Genomic DNA, 24,536 nt, shown 5'->3' on the forward strand with positions numbered 1-24,536 from the left:
AGAAATCTCGTTACTACGAAGTACATTCAGCAGCAGATACTTTTATTACAATGAAGTGACCTTGAAATGCTTGAATGAATCATCCACAGAGCAGTTAGTTCTGTGGTCGCAGCTCAGTTGTGGACATTTGCACAACAATCCCCAAACAGAAACATTTTAAAAAAATGTTCTTTCTTCGAACTTTCCTCGTACTATTTTTTGCTGTTTTTGTTTTGTGTGGTTTTAAGTGATACCTTTTCCTTATTGCTCGTCAACATTTGAAAACATCCATTAGACTTTAACTCATTATCCCCCTTCTATAGAAACGGCATACTTGTTATATGCAAAAAAGAAGAAAATCTCGGGTTGCAAACGTATGTGAACTGCTGAATTTGAAGACTCCGAAAAAGCCGTTTTTATGTGGTTGCAGTGATGCTTGTTCAAGAAACATTCCTATTAATGCGGCACTCATTCAAGAATATATGAGGTTTTTAAACTATCCTGGGACCTGGACAAACAATCTCACACACGGCAATAGTGTTTCGGGACGCACTTCGGCGTGTCGTTCCCGTTAGGTGGGGGGAATCCCAGATCCCAAAAGAGTTCGGAAACCTCACAATGTGAAGAAGAAGAAAAGGATGACTTGGCTTCTGATTGATAATGGTGCTGACCACAACATGCTTCCGCACTTAGATAATGTTCGTGTTGAATTCCTCCTACCCAATTGCACGGCAGTGCTTCAGCCATTAGATTTGGGCATCATTCGCACCCTGAAAATGTATCATCGCAAGGAAATGCTGAGAAAAATTCTTGTCAGCATAACTTGTAGACAGGAGAAGATTAAAATAACGTGAAAGAAGCTATTGAAGTTGCTTCCATTTCCAACTTCCTATCTTTGTGATGCACGTTTTCTGCAGTGACAGCAACCAAAACGAGATTATGGAGTAGACTAAACATAAGCAACACACTTCGCGTGTCACTGTCTTCCATCCTCCCCAGATGGGATCTTCTGGTTGCAGGAAAACAAGCCAGGGGCTCTCACTGATTCTGCATTATGGTAAGCTGTATAATTTCTATTACTAAATTATAAGTTAATAATAATAGAAATGTAATGTAAATTGTGTATAAAACTGCCCTATGAACCCGCCCATAATCACCCCATAAACTCCAACCTCCAACAGCCCACCGATCACTGGAAAAATTTGCTTCTAGTAAAGCGGTCCTTGGTGTCAAACAGGTTGTGGACCACTGGGCTACACTACTGACTGGACTGCTGAGACTGGCCACTGGGCAGAAAAGACCATCACAAGTAGTAATAGCTCGCATATTTTCATGTTTTTTTGTTCTAGTTTTATGTAATTTTGTGCTAGTATTTTAATGAAAAGTTAGTGCGGACTACAGCTGAAGATCTGAAGTGGACGTGAGAAGTTTGGTGAGTTGTTTGTTAACAGATTTTTGTGATTTTGAGTTTGTATAATTAGTGTAGGTCAGGGGGCTTTTTGCATATCAATTTTACAATATAAACTTTGAAGTAAAGTTAGTAAAGTAAAATTAGATTTTTGGAGAATTTGTTTTCCAACATGAATTACTGAGCAATGAATTCAGTGAGCGTTTTCGCGATTTCAGTTCACACAACCAGGACTTTGTGGTGTTTACGTCACCATACTCTTACAATGTTGAGAATGTGCCTGAGAATATCGAAATGGATTTGATTGAACTGCAGTCAGATTCTATTCTGATGGCAAAATACAACGAAGTTGGTGTGCCAGGCTTGTATGCTTACCTGCCACCCTGGTATGTGCAGATCCATAAGTTGGCACAGAGAGTACTGTCTGTTTGGAAGCACTTACCTTTGTGAGCAATTTTAATGAAAGCTACCAAAACCCCACATCGCTCAAGACTTACTGTCGAGCACCTTTCATCCCTCGTAAAAGTTGCAGCTGCACAAGATTTCAAGCCTGATATTGACAAACTGGTTCCTAACAAGAGATGCCAAGTGTCGGGACAAAAGAAATAGATCTCAAACTGTAAGACTCCTATATAAGGACCTAGCTAAGAGGCTAAGACTCTAATTGTACGCTGTTGTACAGAGATTGTATGGAAATAAATTGCTTTTCTTTAAACTTTAAGTGTTACATTTTTTAAAGTTTTCAGTATTGGAAAGAAAGCTACAGCATCTTTGTATAATAGTATTTGTTACAGTGCAGCCCGCTAACGCACGTATGGCAGTCGAAGCGGCCCACCAATGCTAGTGAGTTTGACATGCCTGGTCTAGACCATTTCACACACTATTCCTTGTATGGATAGGAAAAGCACCAGAATATGATAGTTTAGAAGACTGTCATAACATCTTATTGAATAGGCACTACCTATATAGACGCAACATGTAATGAAAGAATTAAAAATCATATGATAATCTCCATTTTGGATATAGTGGGCAAGAAATTGTTCAAGATAATACACAGACATTTTTCCTTACATTCACCTATGTAGCAAAAGTCCTTAATCATTGTAAAATCTTTAATCAGATAATTAGCCAAATGGTGAGTGTGTCAGCTGATTAAAGAGGCTAATATGAGTGTTCACTTTTGGCATCTCCTGGGCAGATGGTGACATTAGACAGGCTTATCTGTATAAGGTATGTCACACAGCAGAGGATACCGACACAGTGATGCATATGACCATCACCATGAAACAATCAACTAATTGGCAGTGTTATTGAGTATTAGCTGAGGGTGGTCTGCAATAAAGAACCATATTGCTTTCACTTTATCCAATAGCCTGCCCCACCTCCTCTACACATCAGCCAGGCTCATGAACCATATATAACCTTAAATATTGTAGCTTTAAAAAAGCACATTTTCTGTGTATTATGTCTACTAGTATCTTCAAGTACTTCTTTTGCTGCTTAAAGATGATCCAGCAGAATTCTTTCGATTATTGATAACCTTTGAGAATTCAAAGTTTTCATGAGGCCTGTTTGACTAAGTCATAATTTGACAAGTATTAAAGGACTTTGCTTAAAAAAAAAAAAAGAGAGAAACTCCAGAAAATGAAATTCTTTAATGGGAAAAGTGTATACTAGTTTGTGAACAGGACTGAAGTCAAAACGTTATGAAAATTAATGGATGGATGAATAAATCTCCAGAATATTCAAGACTAGAAAAATGACAGATTTGATTGAAATTTGGTGATATTATAGGAAAAAAATACAAAATTAGCTAAAACATGTTTTTTTTTTATTTTTATTGATATTTATCATTGGTAATGCTCTAGCAAGTGAGAAATTGTAACACCTCGTGCCCCTATTTTGCCATAGCAGTGACAGTGATCTCACTAGGAAATGGGACATGGTTGTTTATAAAAATAAAGACTGTCTGCAGAAGCAAAGGAGCAAATTTCAGTGAAGCTGAAAGAAGATGCATTTAGCAAGTTCTTGCCACAGATGCTGTGGCTGTGAGCATATTCAGTTTCACATAACTGATCCTGGAAGAAAGGTATTGAATATATATTACTCCCCCGACCCTATTATCTTATCTGCAACCTTGTGCAAATGTATAAGTAGGGACTACAGCTCATCAGTGCTAACAAAGTTTAACTAAGCACATAACTGCTAAATTTTTTCTTTTTTTCTCAACCACTTTTAGAGCAGAATTTCTCAACCTTTGTGACCTTGGAACCCAGTTTTATCTTTTTAAGTTCATTGTTGACCCACAAGACAGCATTTGAATGGGGGGGGGGAGTTCTCCCTGTGTGTGATTAGAATACCAGTGGGGGTGGGATCCTTTTGGTGAAGTGAGCGCAGTAAGAAATGGGTGGAAATATTGTGCAGCATTGCTGATTGATTCCTGGATCAGGAGTGTGTCAGATGTAAGAGTAAATCTGAGAGTAAAACTGATTACACTGATTCTTTTTTTTCCTTTTTTCAGTGTTTACCCTTGTGTTTTTGTTGTTGAAAAAGCCAAACCTGCACATTGTCATTAAGTTTGCAGTGCCAATCAACGCTCAGCGTTAAGTGCTTTTCGAAGATAAAAAAACAAAGAGGAAATAAAAAAATTGTAAATTAACTGATGGAGCCAAACCATGGTTGAACAGACTGAAGTATGATTTCCCAACCTTTCTCCATATGCCGATGCTGTTTGTAAGAATGTGATAAGAAGCAAACAGTTGATTCTTCTGCCACAAATCTGTACAATTTTCATAAGACAGTAATCAAGAAGATAAAATGTGCTTAACAGGTTTACAAGTAAAATAGACACATTTTTATGTTAAGCTAACAAGACTATTGTTTACTAAGCAACAACTAAGCAATAACAATTAATTTTTTCATTTTTGTAATTGAAAATGTGAGCTGTTTTACTTCACAAAAGCTCACTCATCATCCCAACTCAGACAAACACTTTTCTTTAAGTAAAGGACAAAATAAAAAGATCTGAACTCATTAAAATAGATTTTCTTGTTTTTTCCCTTCTCCAATTACTTTTTCCTCCTCCAATTACTTTTTCCTCAGTTTCTTACTCCAGCTTTCTTTAAAAGCAAACATTCCAATTTTCTGTCTCTCTAAAAAATTTTCTGTCTCTCTGTTTACCGAAGTTTTCAACAAAAGATAATGTGCGGTATCTCAACTTCCATAATACTTTGTGTAAAGGAGCATTACAACTAAATTAAACTATAGCTTCAAAAAGCAGATGCTTAAAAATAGTTTTTTGTCAATGTGCTCCATTTAGCAGGAGAATGCAAGATTGCATCTTTCTGTTATCATTTGTGCAGATTGTAGATGCCTGAAGACATGCATAAGTACACCGTAGTGGGTTAAATGTTCAGCAAGGCAGGGATGTTGGCATGTGATTTGTGGAGAGCACGAAAAATGAGTTGTGTAGAATGATTCTTTATGTTGCAGGCTGGCTTGGGAATATGGGTGCTTGTACATGCAGACTACTTTGAATTGAAATGTGTCATGAACATGTGGCAGTTCTATGTGAAGCGTAGTGCTCAGTGATGGTGGTACCCTAAATAAACTATATACAGTAAACCTACAGTTTTGTGTGTGTGTGTTTTATGGATTCAGTAGTTATGCACATGGACAAGGTGGGATTTTTGCTGGGTGGTCTTAGTAGCAGGTAAAAGCACTGTGAATTTTGAAGGAAGACCAGAGTTTTGCTCTGTTGATACCCCTCTCTCTCCATTTGATAGGAAAAAGGGTAAGATATTATGTTGGTTTATTTTCATTTCTAATTAATGACATTTTTAAGAACTTTTTTCACTTTTTATTGATATCTTGATTTAATGTTTTTATAATTTTTTATTTATTTATTGACACATATTTTTGCATTTGCATTGTTTTAGTCTCCCTCTAAAAACTGTGCCACTGGTCCATTGTCCTGTTTCTTGATATCATTATCCCAGTGTCCATGCTCAGCCACAATTGGATTTTGAAACATATATTTATGTATATATGTGTGTGTGTGTGTGTGTGTATATATATATAAATATATATATATATAATATATATAAATATATAATATATATATATATATAATATTATATATATAATCTATACTAATAAAAGGCAAAGCCCTCACTCACTCACTCACTCACTCACTGACTCACTCACTCACTCACTCACTGACTCATCACTAATTCTCCAACTTCCGTGTGGGTGGAAGGCTGAAATTTGGCAGGTTCATTCCTTACAGCTTCCTTACAAAAGTTGGGCAGGTTTTATATCGAAATTCTACGCGTAATGGTCATAACTGGAAGCAGTTTTCTCCATTTACTGTAATGGAGATGAGCTTCAACGCCGTGGGGGAGTTTCGTGTGACATCATCACGCCTCCCACGTAATCACGCAGTACATAGAAAACCAGGAAGACCTCAAAAAGCGCTGAAGAAAACATGCATTATATAATTGAGAAGGCAGCGAAACAATAAGAAGCGAGTTCTGCTACTTCGGAAACAAAGCACGATGTAAACCTACACTTTAAATTAAGTTCATAGACAGGCTGCCGCTGGCGTTTGTAATTTAGTGCCTGCCCATATAAGGCCGTCCGTCAGCGGCAATCAATAGCAAACTGCCACGGGTAAATATTCACGGGTGAAGGACTGTGCTTATGGAGAGGAAGATGAGATGGTCAGGGTGGTGTTTGACACAAACTCAGTGAAACTGCGAGAGAAAGTTTTAAGTGCCAGGACTAAGGTAACATTAAATACAGCCATGGACATAGCACGAGATGGCACCAGCACAGCTGGGAAACTTCGATGCATGTACACCGAGTGGCTCCGTGAACTGGCGCAGTGCACAGATAAAAGCAACAGTTCCAAAGAGCTGAACAAAACCGAATTACACAATTGAAAAGGCAGCAAAAATATGAAGCGTCTGATACATATAAGCATATTCATAAATCCAGCTACTGCGGAAACAAAGCACACGTTGGAAAAAGTCAATGTCCGCTAAAGGAAGACAGTGTAAAAAACCCGTGCATGCAGTGTGTCAGGTCTCAGATAAAGAAGAAGACGAGCTGTTTATTGATGCAGTAAGAAGCGAATCGATGAATGAAACCTGTCATCTTTACAACGATTGACAAACACGGAATGTAACTTGAACACAACACATCCTACAAATACGAACCTGATTGAAAGAAATAATGATAATCAAATCCTTGATGACAGCAACACTCAGTAACACTCACAAAACAAATACTGTATATTGACAGTCATGTTACGTTATTTTTAAAATGTTCCCTTTTCTTTTCTAGCTTTTTAACACACTACTTCTCGCTGCGATGGTATATATATATATATATATATATATATATATCCCGATCTACATACTCGAATAATGGATACTTTATTAGCCATCAATGATTGTTTTGGTAAAGCCATACTCAGTGTATTCATTAGATGAGCGGTAAAAAGTAAGAGCGAGGGAGGATGACTTATTGAGGCATGCAGGCTGTAGTCTTGCGTCAACTCTATCTGAATTGCGCGATCACATTTGAAAAATATATCTTTTCAAGTTCTATTTAGTCCATATGTGTCAAACTCAAGGGCAGCGGGCCACATCCGCCCGCGTGTAATTATATCCGCCCGAGATCATTTTATATACTGTATTATTGTTATTAAAGCCGGGTATATGAAGGCTGGTAACACAATAAACTACAGATCCCATAATGCAGCGCTTCAGCTGCCTTGCCAACACTTACGCGTTAATCAAGTCTACCTTATGATGCTGCAAGTTATTGCGAAGCTAGCTCACACGATGCTGAAGAGAAAAGTTGATTCTGAAAATAGAGCCTTTAAAGACCGATGGGAGGCTGAGTATATGTTTACTGAACCCGTGTGTCTCATTTGTGGAGCTAATGTGGCTGTAATTACAGAATTTAATCTAAGGCGGCACTATGAGACAAAACATCAGGGTAACCTGAATGCAATGCAGAAGATACAGAAAGCAGCATAATTAAATAAGAATCTGACACTTCAGCGGACGTTTTAACCGTGCACAATCACAAAGTGATTTCAAGTGAAGCTGCTTTTATGGGAGACACAAATGCACCAGTCACCTTGCCCCACTTTCCCTGTTGCCAAGTAATGTTAAACCAAGTCGTCACTACGGTGTTCCCAAATCGCACTTTGCTGATAAACTGGCGCACTGCGCACTGAGTTTGCACGGCGCTTTGGTGACTTTGAAGAACAAAAAGTCCGTCTACATGCGGCTCGAACCTTGTGCATGTTTGGTAGCACATATCTGTGTGAGAAGCTCTTCTCAGTGATAAAGACTAACAAAACAGCACACAGGAGTCGCCTCACTGATGAGCACCTGCAATCCATCCTGAGAATCTCCACAACACAGAACCTCACACCAAACAGAAACGAACCTGTGGCCAAAAAAGATGCCAGGCGTCCAGCTCTAAAATGACATATGAGCAAAGACAACTGAATGATTTGATTTGTTATTGCTGAAAGGAACACATTTTATTTATATTTCCAGGTTTTGTTATGCAGCATGTTCATATTTGAATTTGTATAATTTTGACAGGATATATTTTTATGGAGAGCAAAATCTTTTGGGATATTTAAAATCTAAGTTTATTTTTATATAAAATTACATAAGAGTAAAGAAATTTGAATGTTTGTTCTTTTAACGTTTACTTTATTTCTAACTTGTATAATTTAGACAGGATATATTTTTATGGAGAGCAAAATATTATAAGTTGTTTAAGGTTTGAGTTGATTTATTCAGAATAATATTCCTGTCTGTTTTACCATTCCTACCAAAGATATTTCTGTCGACTAAATAAAAATTCCTTCTATTTAAAATTTAAATAGAACTTGAACAAATCGATAGTTCATAATATCCGCAGACTTGCGTAAGAGCGGAGTCATCCGTTTTAACAAGCAGCGTATTCTGAAATAGCTGTGTGTGTATATATGTAGATATGTATGTATATGTATATATATGTTTATATATGTGTGTGTGTATGTAGTATATATATATATGTATGTGTATATATATATGTATGTATATATGTATATATGTATATATATATGTATGTATATATATATATATATATATATATATATATATATATATAGTTGTGCTTGAAAGTTTGTGATCCCTTTACAATTTTCTACATTTCTGTATAAATATGACCTAAAACATCATCAGATTTTCACTCAAGTCCTAAAATTAGATAAAGAGAAACCAGTTAAACAAATGAGACAAAAATATTATACTTGGTCATTTATTTATTAAGGAAAATGGTTGAATATTACATATTTGTGAGTGGCAAAAGTATGTGAACCTTTTCTTTCAGTATCTGGTGTGACCCCCCTTTGTAGCAATAACTGCAACTAAACATTTCCAGTAACTTTTGATCATTCATCAATTTTAGCCAATTCCTCCGTACAGAACAGCTACAACTCTGGGATGTTTGTGGGTTTCCTCACATTAACTTCTCGCTTCAGGTCCTTCCACAACATTTCGATTGGATTAAGGTCAGGACTTTGACTTGGTCATTCCAAAACATTAACTTTATTCTTTAACCATTCTTTGATAGAACAACTTGTGTGCTTAGGGTCTTTGTCTTGCTGCATGATTCTCCTTCTCTTGAGATTCAGTTCATAGACAGATGTCCTGACATTTTCCTTTAGAATTCTCTGATATAATTCAGAATTCATTAGTTCCATCAATGAAGGCAAGCCGTCCTGACCCAAATGCAGCAAAACAGGCCCAAACCATGATACTACCACCACCATGTTTCACAGATGGGATAAGGTTCTTATGCTGGAATGCAGTGGTTTCCTTTCTCCAAACATAACGCTTTTCATTTAAACCAAAAAGTTCTATTTTGGTCTCATCCGTCCACAAAACATTCTGTCAACAGCCTTCTGGTTTGTCCACGTGATCTTTAGCAAACTGCAGACGAGCAACAATGTTTTTTTTGGAGAGCAGTGGCTTTCTTCTTGCAACCCTGCCATGCACACCATTGTTGTTCAGTGTTCTCCTGATGGTGGACTCATGAACATGAACATTAACCAATGTGAGAGAGGCCTTCAGTTGCTTAGAAGTTGCCCTGGGGTCCTTTGTGACCTCGCCGACTATTACACGCCTTACTCTTGGAGTGATTTTTGTTGGTCGACAACTCCTGGGGAGGGTAACAATGGTCTTGAATTTCCTCCTTTTGTACACAATCTGTTTGACTGCGGATTGGTGGAGTCCAAACTCTTTAGAGATGGTTTTGTAACCTTTTCCAGCCTGATGAGCATCAACAACTCTTTTTCTGAGGTCTTCAGAAATCTCCTTTGTTCGTGCCATGATACACTTCCACAAACATGTGTTGTGAAGAGCAGACTTTGATAGATCCCTGTTCTTTAAATAAGACAGGGTGCCCACTCACACCTGATTGTCATCCCATTGATTGAAAACACCTGACTCAAATTTCACTTTCAAACTAACTGCTAATCCTAGAGGTTCACATACTTTTGCCACTCACAAATATGTAATATTCGATCATTTTCATCAATAAATAAATGAATAAGTATAATATTTTTGTCTCATTTGTTTAAGTGGTTTCTCTTTATCTACTTTTAGGACTTGAGTCAAAATCTGATGATGTTTTAGGTCATATTTATGCAGAAATATAGAAAATTCTAAAGGGTTCGCAAACTTTCAAGCACAACTGTATGTGTGTGTGTGTATGTACTGCATATATTTATATATAATATATATATAATATAATATATATATATATACATTTTTTGTATCAGGTTATCTTCTAAGTGATATCTTTTATTTATATTTTATTTTATATTTCCAAGAATGGTTTTCCAATCAGTGTTCAAAAAGATTAAACCCCAAATGATCACTTTATCTTCTTTATTACACTTACAGTATGTCTTGATTAATTCATTAATATGCTGTTGTTCAAACTATCAAAATGCTGTTGCCAGTCATCAAATCTCTAGATTTCTTCCCTGTTAACTCACAGTAGATTCCGAGATTCACTTATTTTTTATACATTATATAAACGAGGATTCTAATACAAGAGTGGAGTTAAAGGAATATTCTAAGTAAAAAGACATTTTTATATGTTTTGTATTATAGGCCAAGAAACAAACATGTCATGTTTTCATGGGGAAAAAACATAAAAATGTTCATAGAATAATGTCGTAAAATGACAAATAATATAGAAACATCCAAGGAAACAAATATAAAAATCTCACGCTACTTGTGTTCATTTATCCAATTGTTTGCTCACAACATTAAAATAACCACTTGAACTTTTGCTAAAATATTATTAAATAGATACTTCTAGAAAAATCATAGCACATCATAAAGATGAAGTGCAATTCAGATTGTGTATGTAGCAGGAGGTTCTCTTTCTCCCTGGGATGTGTTTCTTGATGCAGAACAGACTAGAGCCAGTACCATCCCTTTTGTAATCATGGCAGAAAAATGATCAAACGAGAAATATGCTACAAAAGAGAGATGTATTTAAGTTACTTTAAAAGATAACTTCCATTCCCAATTGTACAATGCATAATCGTGTATAGATCCATATTCAGGCTAGAGTGAAGCCAAGGGACACAGCCAGTTCTAGTTGGGGAAATACTGACGACTATATGTCTTATCCAGTGGAATGTTGATGGCATGGAGACGCTTCTGACTCGTGCTGGATCCTCATCATTATAACCACTCACATATTTATATATTCTTAGAATTCTTGTCAGATATAGGCTGTTTATTTGAAGACTGAACCCAAATAACACCTTCACCTATTCTTATCATTTATGACAGACAGTGGTTTTAACTATATTGATCAAGCATACATCAGCACTTTTGAAACGGCCAGCTTGAGTGTCCTTTACATGTTTTCTGTCCATCTCTCTAACTTGCCTTCCAGTTGTCATTTGTCCATCTCTCTGACAGTCTATCTCTCTCTCAACTGAATTGCATAGCTCTAAAGTAAACTTCAAGACAATGAGTCAGGCCTGCTTTAATCAGTGCAAATCCCTTTTCCTGGAATTCATACTTTAATTGACCACACAACAAACAGGGCAACTATCCTGCCGTGCCGTCTTCCAGTTGTTTGTTTCATTAATCTCCCACTCCCCATCAGCCAGCTTGTCTCACAGTCTTTTCTGTCAGCTGGCTTACCTAAATGTGTCTTATTTCTTCTCTCTCTGGTTTTTACTCATATGAGTAAAATCAAATACAATGAAATGAACTTTGCAGATCATAGTGACATACTGCTAACGTTGGCTATAGATGGGTTGCAATAGAGCAACTGAGAGCCAAAGATGGTGCAGTGTTGTCATTGAAATAGAGGAATATTGTTAGACTCTGGAAATTATATGTTACAAAATAAATATTTACTGCATACTTCAGCATAATGTTATGGAAGTAAACACACTAAAAAAGAAGTCATCCCTCAATTAGGAGAATTTATTCGTGTACACTGAGAATTTTCCATAATGGCATTTACAGACTGTTCTGCCAGTAGGCAGGAAAGTCTCAAGCTTATATACAGGACTTTGTTGTACTCGGTCCACTGCTATGGTTTTAATTAATTTATAGGGAGGAAATAGTCTTAAATAAGAAGATACTGGGTGGCCTTGAGCCTGGAACTAGTTCTGTTCTTATTCAGGGTGAGCGACCAGAGTTTATTCATTTCAGTTGAGCTTATGTTAGATGAGAAGGTTCAGCAGCCATCCCCATCCGCTGGGTATATAGATAGATAGATACTTTATTATTCCCAAGGGGAACTTCACAATAGGGCATGCTGGAATACTTGATTTAACTCAGTAAAGGTTTTTTTTTTGTACAATATCCAAGTTGTGCCATTCTCGTGTTGTTCATTCTGCGTTACAGATTGTACTTTTCAAAAGTCACATTTCTGCTTCTTCCAGGATCCAAACAACATGGAGCTGATCATTGGAATTGCATCTGGAGGGCTTGCTGTCTTTCGGAATATGATTTGCACAAGCTTTTATTCTTGGTAAGGTGAATCACTTATATATGTTGTAGGTCTTTCAAATTTATATCTAAATTCAAAATATGTTTAAATGTATATTACACTATGAATGTTCAAAATTAAATTGCAAATTCTCAATGTACCCAGCCACTGTCATGTTAATTCCAAATGTAACTGCTTAACATCTTTGGATTTTTCTGATTGCCATCTCATACATATAAATCATTTTTAAGAGCAGTCTATTTGGATAGCAACTATTGTCATCAAAGACATAGCAGATTTCCTTTTGAGTGAAGGAACCTGCCAGCACAGGGCTATGTAAACTTCAAAGTCCAGAATATAGGGAGGTTGGAATTTGATGAATAGGTGAATGTCAGGTTTTCGATGTGAGCAAACAAATACAATGAAAAGGAGAGAGCAAAAGTACATATTTTACTCTGTACTGCATTTGAAGTGTGGGAAACCAATGCATTCCCCTACCACTATCATAGACAGGTGTCATGAATTATACAATTTTTGTTTTTTTAATTTATATGTATTTTTGTTGTTGTTTGTATTCTGAATAATTTACAAGTTTTGCAATTGTGACAGATATTACTACTGCCATTTTGAGACTTTTTTACTGCTTGAATCACCATTTTGTTGTCTGGTTAGATTATTGTCGTGGTTTATAAACTCCAGGCTCTAAGTACTGCCAGCTTTGTTAAGCCATTTATCGTCTGGTCATTCCACTTCAGAAATTATTTTTGGTTAAACCACTTACAGTCTGTTTCTAAGAACTGTTTTTAGAGGGTGTGGCAGCCTTACACATAAGCATTAATTTAGTTCTACCAAGTAAAGTGTCTCTTGTGAATTTTGGAGTTAAGTATTTATTTCCTAAAGCTTTTGAGCTGGATTAATTCTCATCAAAATAATATCTAAAAGGTAATTTTCTCTTTGGCAGCCATCTTGGTTGTGGCTCATTGACCACATTTTTGAACTTGTGTTGTCATGGCTGCAGGCATGTAAAAGAGGCTCATGTTTTCAAACTTATCCCTGTATTTCATGTAGTACATTTAACCTCCTTGGCATTAACCTCAAGCCTCTCTTAGTCGTAAGATGACTTAAATCAAGTAAAGTTGTTGCTGGGAGCAGTATCTTCATTGCATAATGGAAAACTGTGAAGGTGGATAAAACGAAAGATGTTAGCCCCCTAAGCATTGCTTACAATGCAGCAACTGTCTGTTTGTGTCATGGGGAAATGTAGAAGTCACTAAGCCTTGCGTTGCGGTAACACAATGGGTGACCTCAGTCGTACAGTTCAGGCATTGACATTTTAACCCGTCATTTGCAAGCAACAGAAAAAAATATTAAAAAAAAGTGTGAAAAGAAACACGCTTCTGCTATCCCGATTGCAACATCAGGCTATGTGCTAGTGACTGTTTCAAAACGTATCAAATAAAGGATGTGTATTAAATCAGCATCGGTGCAGCAGTGGGCATTAGACATCTAGACATACCTTTCCTACTGTACTTACAGTATTGTATCATTTTGGTGTTTACATTTTTCTGTTACAAATAATAGCATTTATTCTTGCTAAAAAAATTCAACATTTTTGGTTCATTTTTGTGGAGTTAAGCATAATACTACATATGTTAAATGCTTTATCCATGTTCCCTGTGATGGAAAGAAGACTTATCCTGGTTAAAATTCTAGTTGGTACTAAAGTCCTCCAGTGCAAGCTATACATGCTTAATGTATTTTGTTGCTTTATATTTTCATTAAAAAAAGGTAGATCTAGTCAATTTTTTTTTCATGTGGACTGAGTAACAGATCAACAGCAACCTTGTCTTTTGCTCAAATCCCTAATCTGCAGCAAAATTGCCAGTGACTTTTTTTAAATAAAGGAATCTGACAACAGAATGGAATCAAGATAAACCTGATTCTTGTCCACCAGAAAGGTGCTTGCATTTGGAAAGATAAGGATTAGCCATACATGTAAGCATCAGTACTGCCATAAGTGCCAAGTAATATTTCTACAGATTTCTGTGTTAGAAAATCCCCAGCTGTTAATTCCCAACCCACGGAACCTGGTGTATGATTTCTTGGATGATGACCATGTTAAGATATCCTGTCCATCTAAATCATGCTAGATGATGACAATATAGTAAACAAAGGCAGTATCTTCAGAAACTATGGCATCCCTTGTATGCAGCATACATACACACTAGCAAAAGGCACTTTATTACAGATATGGTGTAGGTAACGTTTTAAAATTTCATTTGCTTCATGCCCTGTTTTTCATCTCCTGTCAATTCTAAAATGATAAAAAGTATTTAGAGTTGAAAACAATATCATGGTGAAATGATCAGGCAAAAAGAAAACACAAACAGTAACTTAACAGCAAATTAGTAGCATAAGAACAACTGGAAATATTTGATAAGAAAATATCATTCAGTACAAGAAATCTACTATTTCTTGAGAATGTCCAAAATTAATTTGATGCCCAAGATGCAACTTTCAAAAATGCTCCTACTTTCAGTGTGAATATTTTCTACTATTGATGCAAAATTTACATTTAACAGACTTGCATTTATATTCCTTTGCTCTGTCTTAAAAGTTTATTTAAAGGTAATAGCAGATATACTTCTAGATAATTGCCATTATAATTTTAAACACTTTGTTGATGTCTTCTATAAATCTTTGTTCAGCCAAGCTAAAAAGATACAGCTGCTGTGCATAATAAGTATAGTAGCTCATTTCTGGATGTTCTTAAATAAAACATGAGGTGACTTTTCAATGGCTGTAGATAATTGCATGGAATATTTATTCAGCTTATGTAATTTTACAAAACAAATATGACATTATGTAAAAGCAAAATGCATGGTTTAATTGAAGTCATGTTTCATGTTCAATCTGCACCCTGTTTTTGTGGAAACACTTCTTAAATGATTGTTGACGTAGTATAGTGGTTAGTGCCTAATGGATCCTGTGTTCGGGTTTGAATCCTGTACCTGGTCATTGTCAAGTTCACATTTACACTTTCTCACTGTGTCTATTGTCTCCTCCATTTGCTCCTTCCCAGGTCCTCAAAGTTGTTTTTTGGTTTCTCTGGCAATTCACATTTATTTGGGTTTTGCAGTACACATCATCTGTTTTACTAACTAACTTCATTCCTCTTTTCCGCACTAAACTAGCTTCTCAATAACATTTTAGTTCAGGTCCTCCATTAGAACTTTTTTTCCTGTCTCTGTGGAGACATACAATTTAAAACACTCTTAGTTGTAAAGAGGTGGGCACACCTGTGGAGTACTATTCAGTGTTTCAAGCCCATACTTGGTAGCACTTCATTTGGCAATATTGGAGTTGGTATTTGAAGGCCAGTTGTCCCTTCTTTCACTGAATTGTTTTAGTCATCTTTTCTGACTTACAAGGTGTTCTTGAAAAAATAATTTTAGCATGTATAATATAAGAAAATGTAACTATTTTGTTACTAGACAAGTGATTAAATAAATGTGATTAAATAATTCTTGAAAAATGAAATTGCTTATAAAAACCATGAAGTGATGGATATTTTACATGCACTCATTTCAATCAGAATAATTATATTAATGTAAATGCAGTCAGCATATGAAACAAGGTCTTTACTATTCTATAGAATACTATGTGACAAACATTTAGTTACAACATAACTGGTACTAAGCTTTATAGTACTCTGTAATTAGGAACACCTCAATCAAAATGTGATTATAGATTTTTGTTTCCCCCAGGGTCAACATAATAAAGATTTCCTTTAAAAGAAAAAGATTCTTTATACAGCTAAGGCAGAAGCATGTAAGTATTGGTGTATTGTTCTGCAAGAAGCTTCATTGCGAGTTCATGACCTATGAATAGTTGCAATGCAGAAGTTAAGCCAGAAAGTTACTCTTTTATCATCTTAGTAGCTTGAGGAGTTATTTTGCTTTTAATGTGCAAAAGAATGACTTTGCACTGTAAGTACACCATATGTAATAAGCTTGTATATATTGTTCATGTGGTTGAAATAAGTTCAATGAGCCAGTTTTTTTATGCAAATCTAAGTCACATCTGCATAATGTATATGTCTCAAAGATGTTCTATGCGCACAACAGCATACAGAGATGGTATTTTAAAATGTAAAAAATCTAAAAAAAAAGGTCTGCCTTTAGCATGCCTTTAACACACTCAGCAATCCCAGATGTACAGTGAAGTGCTATAAGAACAGCACCTAGTCAGATGTCGGGTATGAAAAAACTTTACAGCCTCCTTTCAGCTTCCATTCAGTTATAGTTACCATTCTTGTCCCATTTCCATCTAGAAGGGCAGGATCATCTTAGTGTGATAGTAAGGAAATTATGGTGCTTCTTGCTAGACAGGAAGATTAAGGTGTTTTCAGGTTGCATTGCATTTATTAAGCTCTTACATCCCAGGTGACAGCAAAGTTTGTTGATCTGAACCATTAAGGGGTGATTTTGTCTCTTATAAAATAAGTCGTTGTCTGTGTTAATGAGTTTTTTTACTGGTGGAGAGAAATATTTTGATATGATAAAACTGAAGGTAACGGGCTAATGCATTATTTGTATGGTGATTAAAGAAGGGCTAAGCTCTTTGGTCTTCTGGTTGAGAGCAAGTCCCCATCGACCATTTTTAATTATGAGCTTTTCTGAAGGTGAAACAAATGTGCTGTTGTAAGGTAAGGTATTTGTACTCAACAAGTCATGGTCCCTGAAAGTGATGACATGTTGCATATTGATTAGCACCATACTCTGTGATGACCCTATAAACCTATAGTGTTCGATGTTTGAGATATTTTTGGAATCGTGAGGTTTGACAACTGTGGCTAGGACATAAGAGTATAATATTGTGTGTTACCTTGATCTGAGATTGTAATTTGTGTCATATTGGCCAATGAGGAATATGTGACCAATAATTTAATGAGGATGTGTAGGAATGCTGTGCTAATGGAACTATTTCGTATCATATTCTAGAATCCAGGTCAAGTTAAATATCTTGTTTCATACCATGTCCCAAAATTTGTGATTAGTCTGCAATCTGTACACAGCCTTAATTAATACTTTTGTTGACTGTAAATTGCATTGTCCTTTTGAGTTGTTTGTGTTGCTTGAGAAAGCAGTAATTTAGCTGAAATTCTCATGTTCCTAATCCCAGTGTGTTTAATTTATAAGATAACATTGTCACCTAGTGGCCAAGGAGGGCATTTCATCTTAATATCTTTTGGAAGAATACAAAAAGGACTGTCTAGACTAGAGCATCATGTACAGTATTTGCAGTTTGCTTTAGATGCACTTATAAACATTTTACTAAAATACACTGTATATAAGAGGTACACAGCTAAGATATGAATGTTATGTTGAATTGACTATGCATCTATTACATGCATTCTTTTAATGTAGATGTATGCTTCCAAAATAAAAGAAGAGCTTTAAGATTGTCAAATGTTAATCCTTTTACACTCTGCACCCTTTTAAAGCATGGTGAACCAAAGTCAAGAAACACCTCTGTATAATTTGTTAGAAATGCAATATGGTTCACAGTCATAGAGGGTCGTTTATTTGGTTTTTTTTAACTTTGCTTTTGTTAGTCTTTATTCTGAATAAAGCTATTTAAGCCCTAAAAGAGCAGATATTCCTTTCCTTTATGAACACAATAGTTCAAAGTTTCCATTTTAAGTATGTTAAATAACATTATCATTCATTTGTATCATTTATTTATTAGGGTAATGGGGCACATTTTAGGTCGGATGGTGTTCTACTGTTGCTTGGAATGAGGCAGAGTAGGAAAAAATAATCACAAGGAACATGACAGAAAAAATGGGCAACGGTCAACACCAAAAACAAATGAGTGGTTAATTACTAAACCCAATACTTTAGCAAGGTGTTGATAACCATGTGAAGCTCTGACTCCCTAAAAAGATTTTGGTGCTGGCTAAATGAACAGAAGAATTATTAAATTCCAAAAACTTGGAAGCTGAAAATAGCATGTTTCTATTCTAAATAATGGTGCCTACCAGTTTCCCCCTATATAATACAATTTGTCAACATTGACGGCAATGGTGTATCCTAGATGGAAAAGGATGATCTAGCACCAAATTGTCGGCCTGGCTTTTACATAATTATATAAACAATTGTGTACTATATAGAGTATGTAGGTTTTAAAGGTGGATTTGCTACAAAGTGAAATTCGTCAGTATTTCCTGTAGTGATGAGACAAGGATAATGAGTAATACATTTTTTAAATCTGAAACAACCACTCACCACCGCAGCAAGCTGTATAGATAGTTAACCATTATGCTGTTAAGCTGTTTATGATCTCAAAATAACATTGATTTAACCATGAAAAACCAGTCCTCGCATAATTATTGCACTGAAAGGTTTTGTTTTTTTTTTCCCTTCTGCTGTTTATCTAGGGAGAGTCCAGGCATCATATTGTGGTCTTCAGTCTCCTAAACTATAGGGCGTGCAAAAATCTCTGGAAATCCTGCGTGGAGCATCACACCTTCTTTCAGTCAAAGAAGGCACTAGATCAGGACAAAAAGCTACAGGCGAACTACTGGACGTTGGGCTGTAAGAACACAGGCAGGTGAGAAACTGCAAAGTCCCTTGATTCTAAATGGAGTCACATTTGTTCTGCATTATTACTTTTAATTGAGGACACTTTTCATATTGTAACTCTCAACTCCTGTGGTGGGATTTTAATTTGTAAGATTATACTATGTAAATTACTGCATGCTACTTATGCGTATTACTGAATCTTTTACTTTCCTAGCAAATAAAGCAAATCCTATGATGATGTTAATTCTAAGGATATATTGTGGGAAAAAGCACATTCATTCCTTCCTGCCCACTTAAAGTGGATTGTGTCTTCAGTAACTTTCCCCTATCTTGCCCAAAGTGTTAGAGTGCTGTGTTCTTTTATTTGTGTGTTGTGTTTTTTTTTCTTTCTTATTGAAAATGAACATGTAACATCTACAATAATAAACCAAATAATTTATGTATATATTTTGTGGAAACATGAAGGAAAGTGAGGTCAGCACTAAACTAATCAAAAAAAAAAAAGTAGAGTTCCGAGTAGTAGTCCAGAGCCCCTCAGCAAGTGTAGATAAAAGTGTAGAGTTTTCTGAAATCACATCCCCCAAGCAGCATTACAGTTTTCGAGAGCTTAAGGGTGAGAGTGCAGCCGACCTTCCCTGATTCTTAGATCTCATTGAATTTTCAAGGCTTGGTGTGAACAGGCAGGTGTCAGAATTCAGCCCAGTTGTGTTATCATGGACAGCTCGTCTCAACCATCTTGCCAGTTCATGTCCCCAAGAAGTTTGAGGTTTGTGGAGATTTTATCTAGCAATAAAGTATTAGTTCTCCCATTGGAATGCTTCCATCTTCCAACAGACCTAGAAAGTTGCTGAGTAATGCATTTTCTTTCTCAAATGTTTATTTTTTCTATTTGTTATAAATCCTAGTCTTAAATAGTCTAATTCCTGTCAAAATTTACTGTACATACTATATATTTAGTTCAAGGTGGTAAGGAAAGGTAATGGCTAAATACTTATCAAATTGAATTTGATGGTATCTAGTGATGATACCTAGTATCAGAGTTAAGGCATAACATAGTTGCATTGTGTCTTTGTACCTGATATCTACTTGTACCATGTAAAACATTTGATAATCATTTAAGTGGCATCAGCATGAATATACCTAGGGCAGGTATATTCTTCAGTTTGACAGTATACAGTGATGTGGATGTATAATACTGCCAAACAGCTCTTGCTGTGTACCATATATTTGTTCTGTCTGGTGCATATTATTTATTTTCAAGCCAACAGAGAGTGTTCCAGCGTCAAACCAATCTCTGGGTTAACTAAACTGTTCCCAGATAACTTTTTTTCTGAAATTATGCACAGCTTTTTCTCCCTGAAGTCCTATTATAAGAATTAAATTGTAGTTTACAAGGTACACACTTTATTCATTTTATATAGAAACTGAATGCAGGTGCTTTTGTTTGGGTGGTCACTGGCATGATCAACTGCTATATCATAATTTTAATGGTCATGTATAAAATATTAGCTATTGTTGTCTTTAAGAAGTTTGTTTAGTGGATAGTTACATGGGTGGCACAGACCATTAGATTCCTAAAGGCACAGCTTTGGTTTAGGGTGTATTTTTCTGGAATGGTTTTGGATCTACTTAAATAGCAAAGCATATGATGATACACACAAAGTATTTAAAAGTGGTCATGTTTATTTTATGTTTAAGCATTTTTATCCTGGTGATATTAGAATCTTGCATTTCGACAGTCATACCATCCACGCCACAAACGTAGTTGAGTAATGATTTGAAGTAGATAGCAATGAAGCATGCCTTATACAATGGCCATTCGTGTAACTAGATCACAAGCTAGCTGTATATTTATGTGTGGTTTTAGAGCAAAGCCTGAAATGGCATTTTTCACCACTGTCTTTACAACAATACACAATGAAATTTCTCATGTAAGAATGGCTTAATTTCCCTCCACTACTTTTGCAGACTTGTCTTAGAATTTGTGTCCATACTTTTTGAAGCTTTGGTAGATATTTTACTTATGTATTTTTTTCATTAAGCTGTGACAACAGCACATTATATCATATAATATAGGCTTATTTGATAATGGTTTTCATCATGCTTATTTGCTTTAACTGCCTATTGAATGTATGGATACTTTTTTGGGGTTTTTTGTCCCAAACCCCCATTGTGACTTAAACAGTACATAGGACATAAAAAATGTTGAACCTTTCATCATACATATTGTATAAACATGTCAGATTAGGTTGGGGAGCATGAACTGGTATTGCATGTTGCAGTACCCACCACAAGACAAAACTGATCAGGATCTTGGTTGGCAACCCTATAAGCCCCACCTACCAGAAGCTGGAAGTGACCAACTATTTGCTGCAGCAAGGTGTTACGTGGGCATCCTTTTGTCCTGGTCCAGCCACCTGGGTCCATAACAATGAGGATCCTGTGAGCCCAATCATCCTCGGGGAAAACGTGCCACATGACCATAACTGACGCGCCCTCCAAGTACAGGTTAATGTACCAAATTTGGGACACCAAGAGCGACCACTCATTCGACACAGAGTCAAACCAGCGGTACTCAAGGATTCTCCAAAGAGACACCGTACTGAAGGAGTCGAGTCTTTGCCTCAGGTCACTGGATAGCATCCATGTCTTGCAACTATATGAGAAAACAGGAAGCACCAGGACTCTAAAGACTTGGACCTTCTTCCATTTGCAAATAGTAGGAGCATTGAAAACCATTTTACAGAGACATTATAACCCCCCTTGCTCTCCCAGTTCTTCTACTGACGTAATAGGTAGAGTCCACAGAGACAGGAATGTTGCAGCTGAAGTAAGTAAAACTCTCGATAAGGTCGACACTATCCACAAACAGACACACTGCTGATGCCTGTGTCTGTACATTGGTCATTAAAGACCTGGATTTTGTTTTTTATCCAGGACACCTGCAAACCCAGACACTCGGACTCCTTGCCCAGTGTCTCAGGAGTCCCGATTATAGCTTCAATTGACTCCATGAAGATCATAGAATCTTCGGCAAAGATCAAGATCAGCCAATATTTCTTTACCAATAGAGGTCCCACAGCTGTTGGACCCTGCGACCCTGCCCAACACTTAGCCCATGCAAGCATTGACCAGAGTAGGAGCATGAACACACCCCTGAAGAAACCTAGAATCAACTGGGAAAAATGCAGAGGTTCTATCTCCACTCTACACAGCACTCACAGTACCAGTGTACAGGCCGGCCATGATATCCAGCAACCTCAGGGTGATTCCAAGACATCTCAGGATGATCAACGGAGTCGAGCACTTTATGAAAATTCACAAAATTCTGCTTGGGTGTCTTGCTAATATTACATGTTATTTACTTATTAGCAGTTGTTATTTGATTGGTAGAGTTACAGCGTAGTAACAGTTGCAATCTTTGCATTGTTTCTTTATTTGTTAAAATGCTTTAATGTGTGTGGTGCCTTTTCATGGTGGACCTGTTCACAATTAGAACTATACTGTATATTTATACTCTGCATGAATGTGCTTTTATATTTTGCTGTTTGGTTTAATGCTGTGTGTCTCCTTTTCTCTCATACTCAATCTAAACTCAGATCTATCAATACTCAGTTTTGCCGGAAAGTCATCGGTGGAATGGTGTGGAATCCAGTCCTGAGAAAATCTTTATCACTGGAGCATTTGGAGACGAAAAGCCTCCCATCACGTTCTCCTCCAATGACCCCAAACTGGTACGTCTGGTATTTAACAGAAACATTTATTGAAAGCTGTGTGAGTAGTATTATGCTCAATGAGAGTAAGATATAGAAATGTCTTATTTGTTTTCTTTTTTTATGTCTTGACTCAGAACAGGTTTGCTTAACAAAAACTAGTTTACTGTATTTATGTAATCAACATTAGAATTGATTTCACTGAATGAATACTTGAATTTGTAATTGTTATAGTCTGATGGATCAAACAAATCTGTGATACCAGTGGTGCTCAAGTGGTCCAAGGTTCAAATCTGTAGTGGATTATTGAGTTTTATCACAAACCTGTACAAATAATATAAAGCCAGACAACAGAAAAGCATGCAATTTTGGTTCAACTTATTTAAAATAATCTTTACCTAAACAAATCATTTAACAATGAGACTTTACAAGCTTACTGTGATGTGACACATTTCTATCAGTGATTCTAAATTTTGTATCCTAATAACAAATATTGTAACATATCCTTACTGTCAGTTGGTTGATTTGCCTCCAGCAGAGGGTGCTCCAATACATCTTTAGTAATTCTGTTTTTACAAATACACATTTTCTTAAATCTGTTTAAATTCATTTATTAACTTGTCTGTATATTTTAAGTGTTGCTTTCAGATATGTTTAATATTTTAGGAGCCAGTTATTATTTTTATTTTATCTGAATATTGTTTTTATGCCTCTTTCAGTTTAGGGCCACAGGGAACCCAAGGCAGACAACCATTTATCTAAATGTAGAAAATGTAGGCTTATTTTGTTTCAAACAGAAGGATATGACTGGTAAAATCTGCAATAAAAAAGAAATTGTAGAAGGCTGATCATTCCTAATTGTAGTATATGTTTTTCTTTTTTTTTGTGAAGGAAAAAAATAAGCACTTTGTAATCCTCATTATGTTGATTAGCCCACACTGTCAATACACCATACTACTTTAGAATTTTCACAGAAACATTTCTGATTTCATTAATAGGTTACATTTAATCAATTTTAGTGTATCTTTTCATTTACATATAATGAGATTATCCTCTCTGGTTGCAAAGGTTGATACCATTGATACAAGCTAACCCCCGTCACAGTAGCTTTTTTTTGTTGTTTCTGATTTTTATAAAACCAAAATCCATTTATACAGTAAATGACGACAACATTGTTTGAATTTGTTCAATGACATAATATGTAAATCTTTTTATTTATAGTATTTTTACATACAGCAGATTACCTCTAGTTTAAACTAATTTAATTGAATAGTTTAAGGATATACTGTTAAGTTGACTTATGATTGTCTGAGGGTGCACTGATTGTGGTTTTTATGGCCAATCCCAATCTTCAAAATTTGTTTGGCAGAAAATTATTAAACTCTGAATTCAGTTATCAATTTCAAGGAGCTATACTCTGCAGTATTTTATATTATTTGAGTCTGCTTTGTCTAATGCAAAGTTAACAATGTTTGCTTTATTGAATTTACCTCTACTTATACTGTTAAGTAGAAGCTAGATTCATCATTATCAAATAGCAAGCTGAAAGGACTGTAGTTTATTGCATATCCAGCTACATTGATTTTAAGTCCTACTACAGTTTTATTTTTGCACACTTGTTATTTTTACAGTAAACGTATTTTTCTTGTAAGTATAACACTTACTTAATCAGGTCATATACCTTCTACTGTGAGGTTGTAATAAGCCATGAGCACATATCATTTCGGGATAAAAAGTAGTATATTCCTCATTAAGCAAATGACTGACCAATTTGAATTGGACTTGCCCGCAAGCACAATTTTA

General features: G+C 35.9%; 1 protein-coding gene across 4 annotated transcripts in view; it reads left to right on the forward strand.

Moving 5' to 3' along the window:
* ptpn3 (protein tyrosine phosphatase non-receptor type 3) overlaps positions 1–24,536 on the forward strand; it is a 383,558-nt gene that overhangs the window by 237,218 nt on the left and 121,804 nt on the right. For all 4 annotated transcript variants that reach the window (XM_039737294.1, XM_039737296.1, XM_039737297.1 and 1 more), the window contains exons 10-13: positions 12,387–12,475; positions 16,201–16,264; positions 18,876–19,048; positions 22,620–22,754. In XM_039737294.1, the coding sequence (XP_039593228.1) occupies positions 12,387–12,475; positions 16,201–16,264; positions 18,876–19,048; positions 22,620–22,754 (461 nt within the window). The remainder of the gene's footprint in view (positions 1–12,386; positions 12,476–16,200; positions 16,265–18,875; positions 19,049–22,619; positions 22,755–24,536) is intronic.

This window comes from Polypterus senegalus, chromosome 15, assembly GCF_016835505.1.
Source record: "Polypterus senegalus isolate Bchr_013 chromosome 15, ASM1683550v1, whole genome shotgun sequence".
Lineage (NCBI taxonomy): Eukaryota > Metazoa > Chordata > Cladistia > Polypteriformes > Polypteridae > Polypterus > Polypterus senegalus.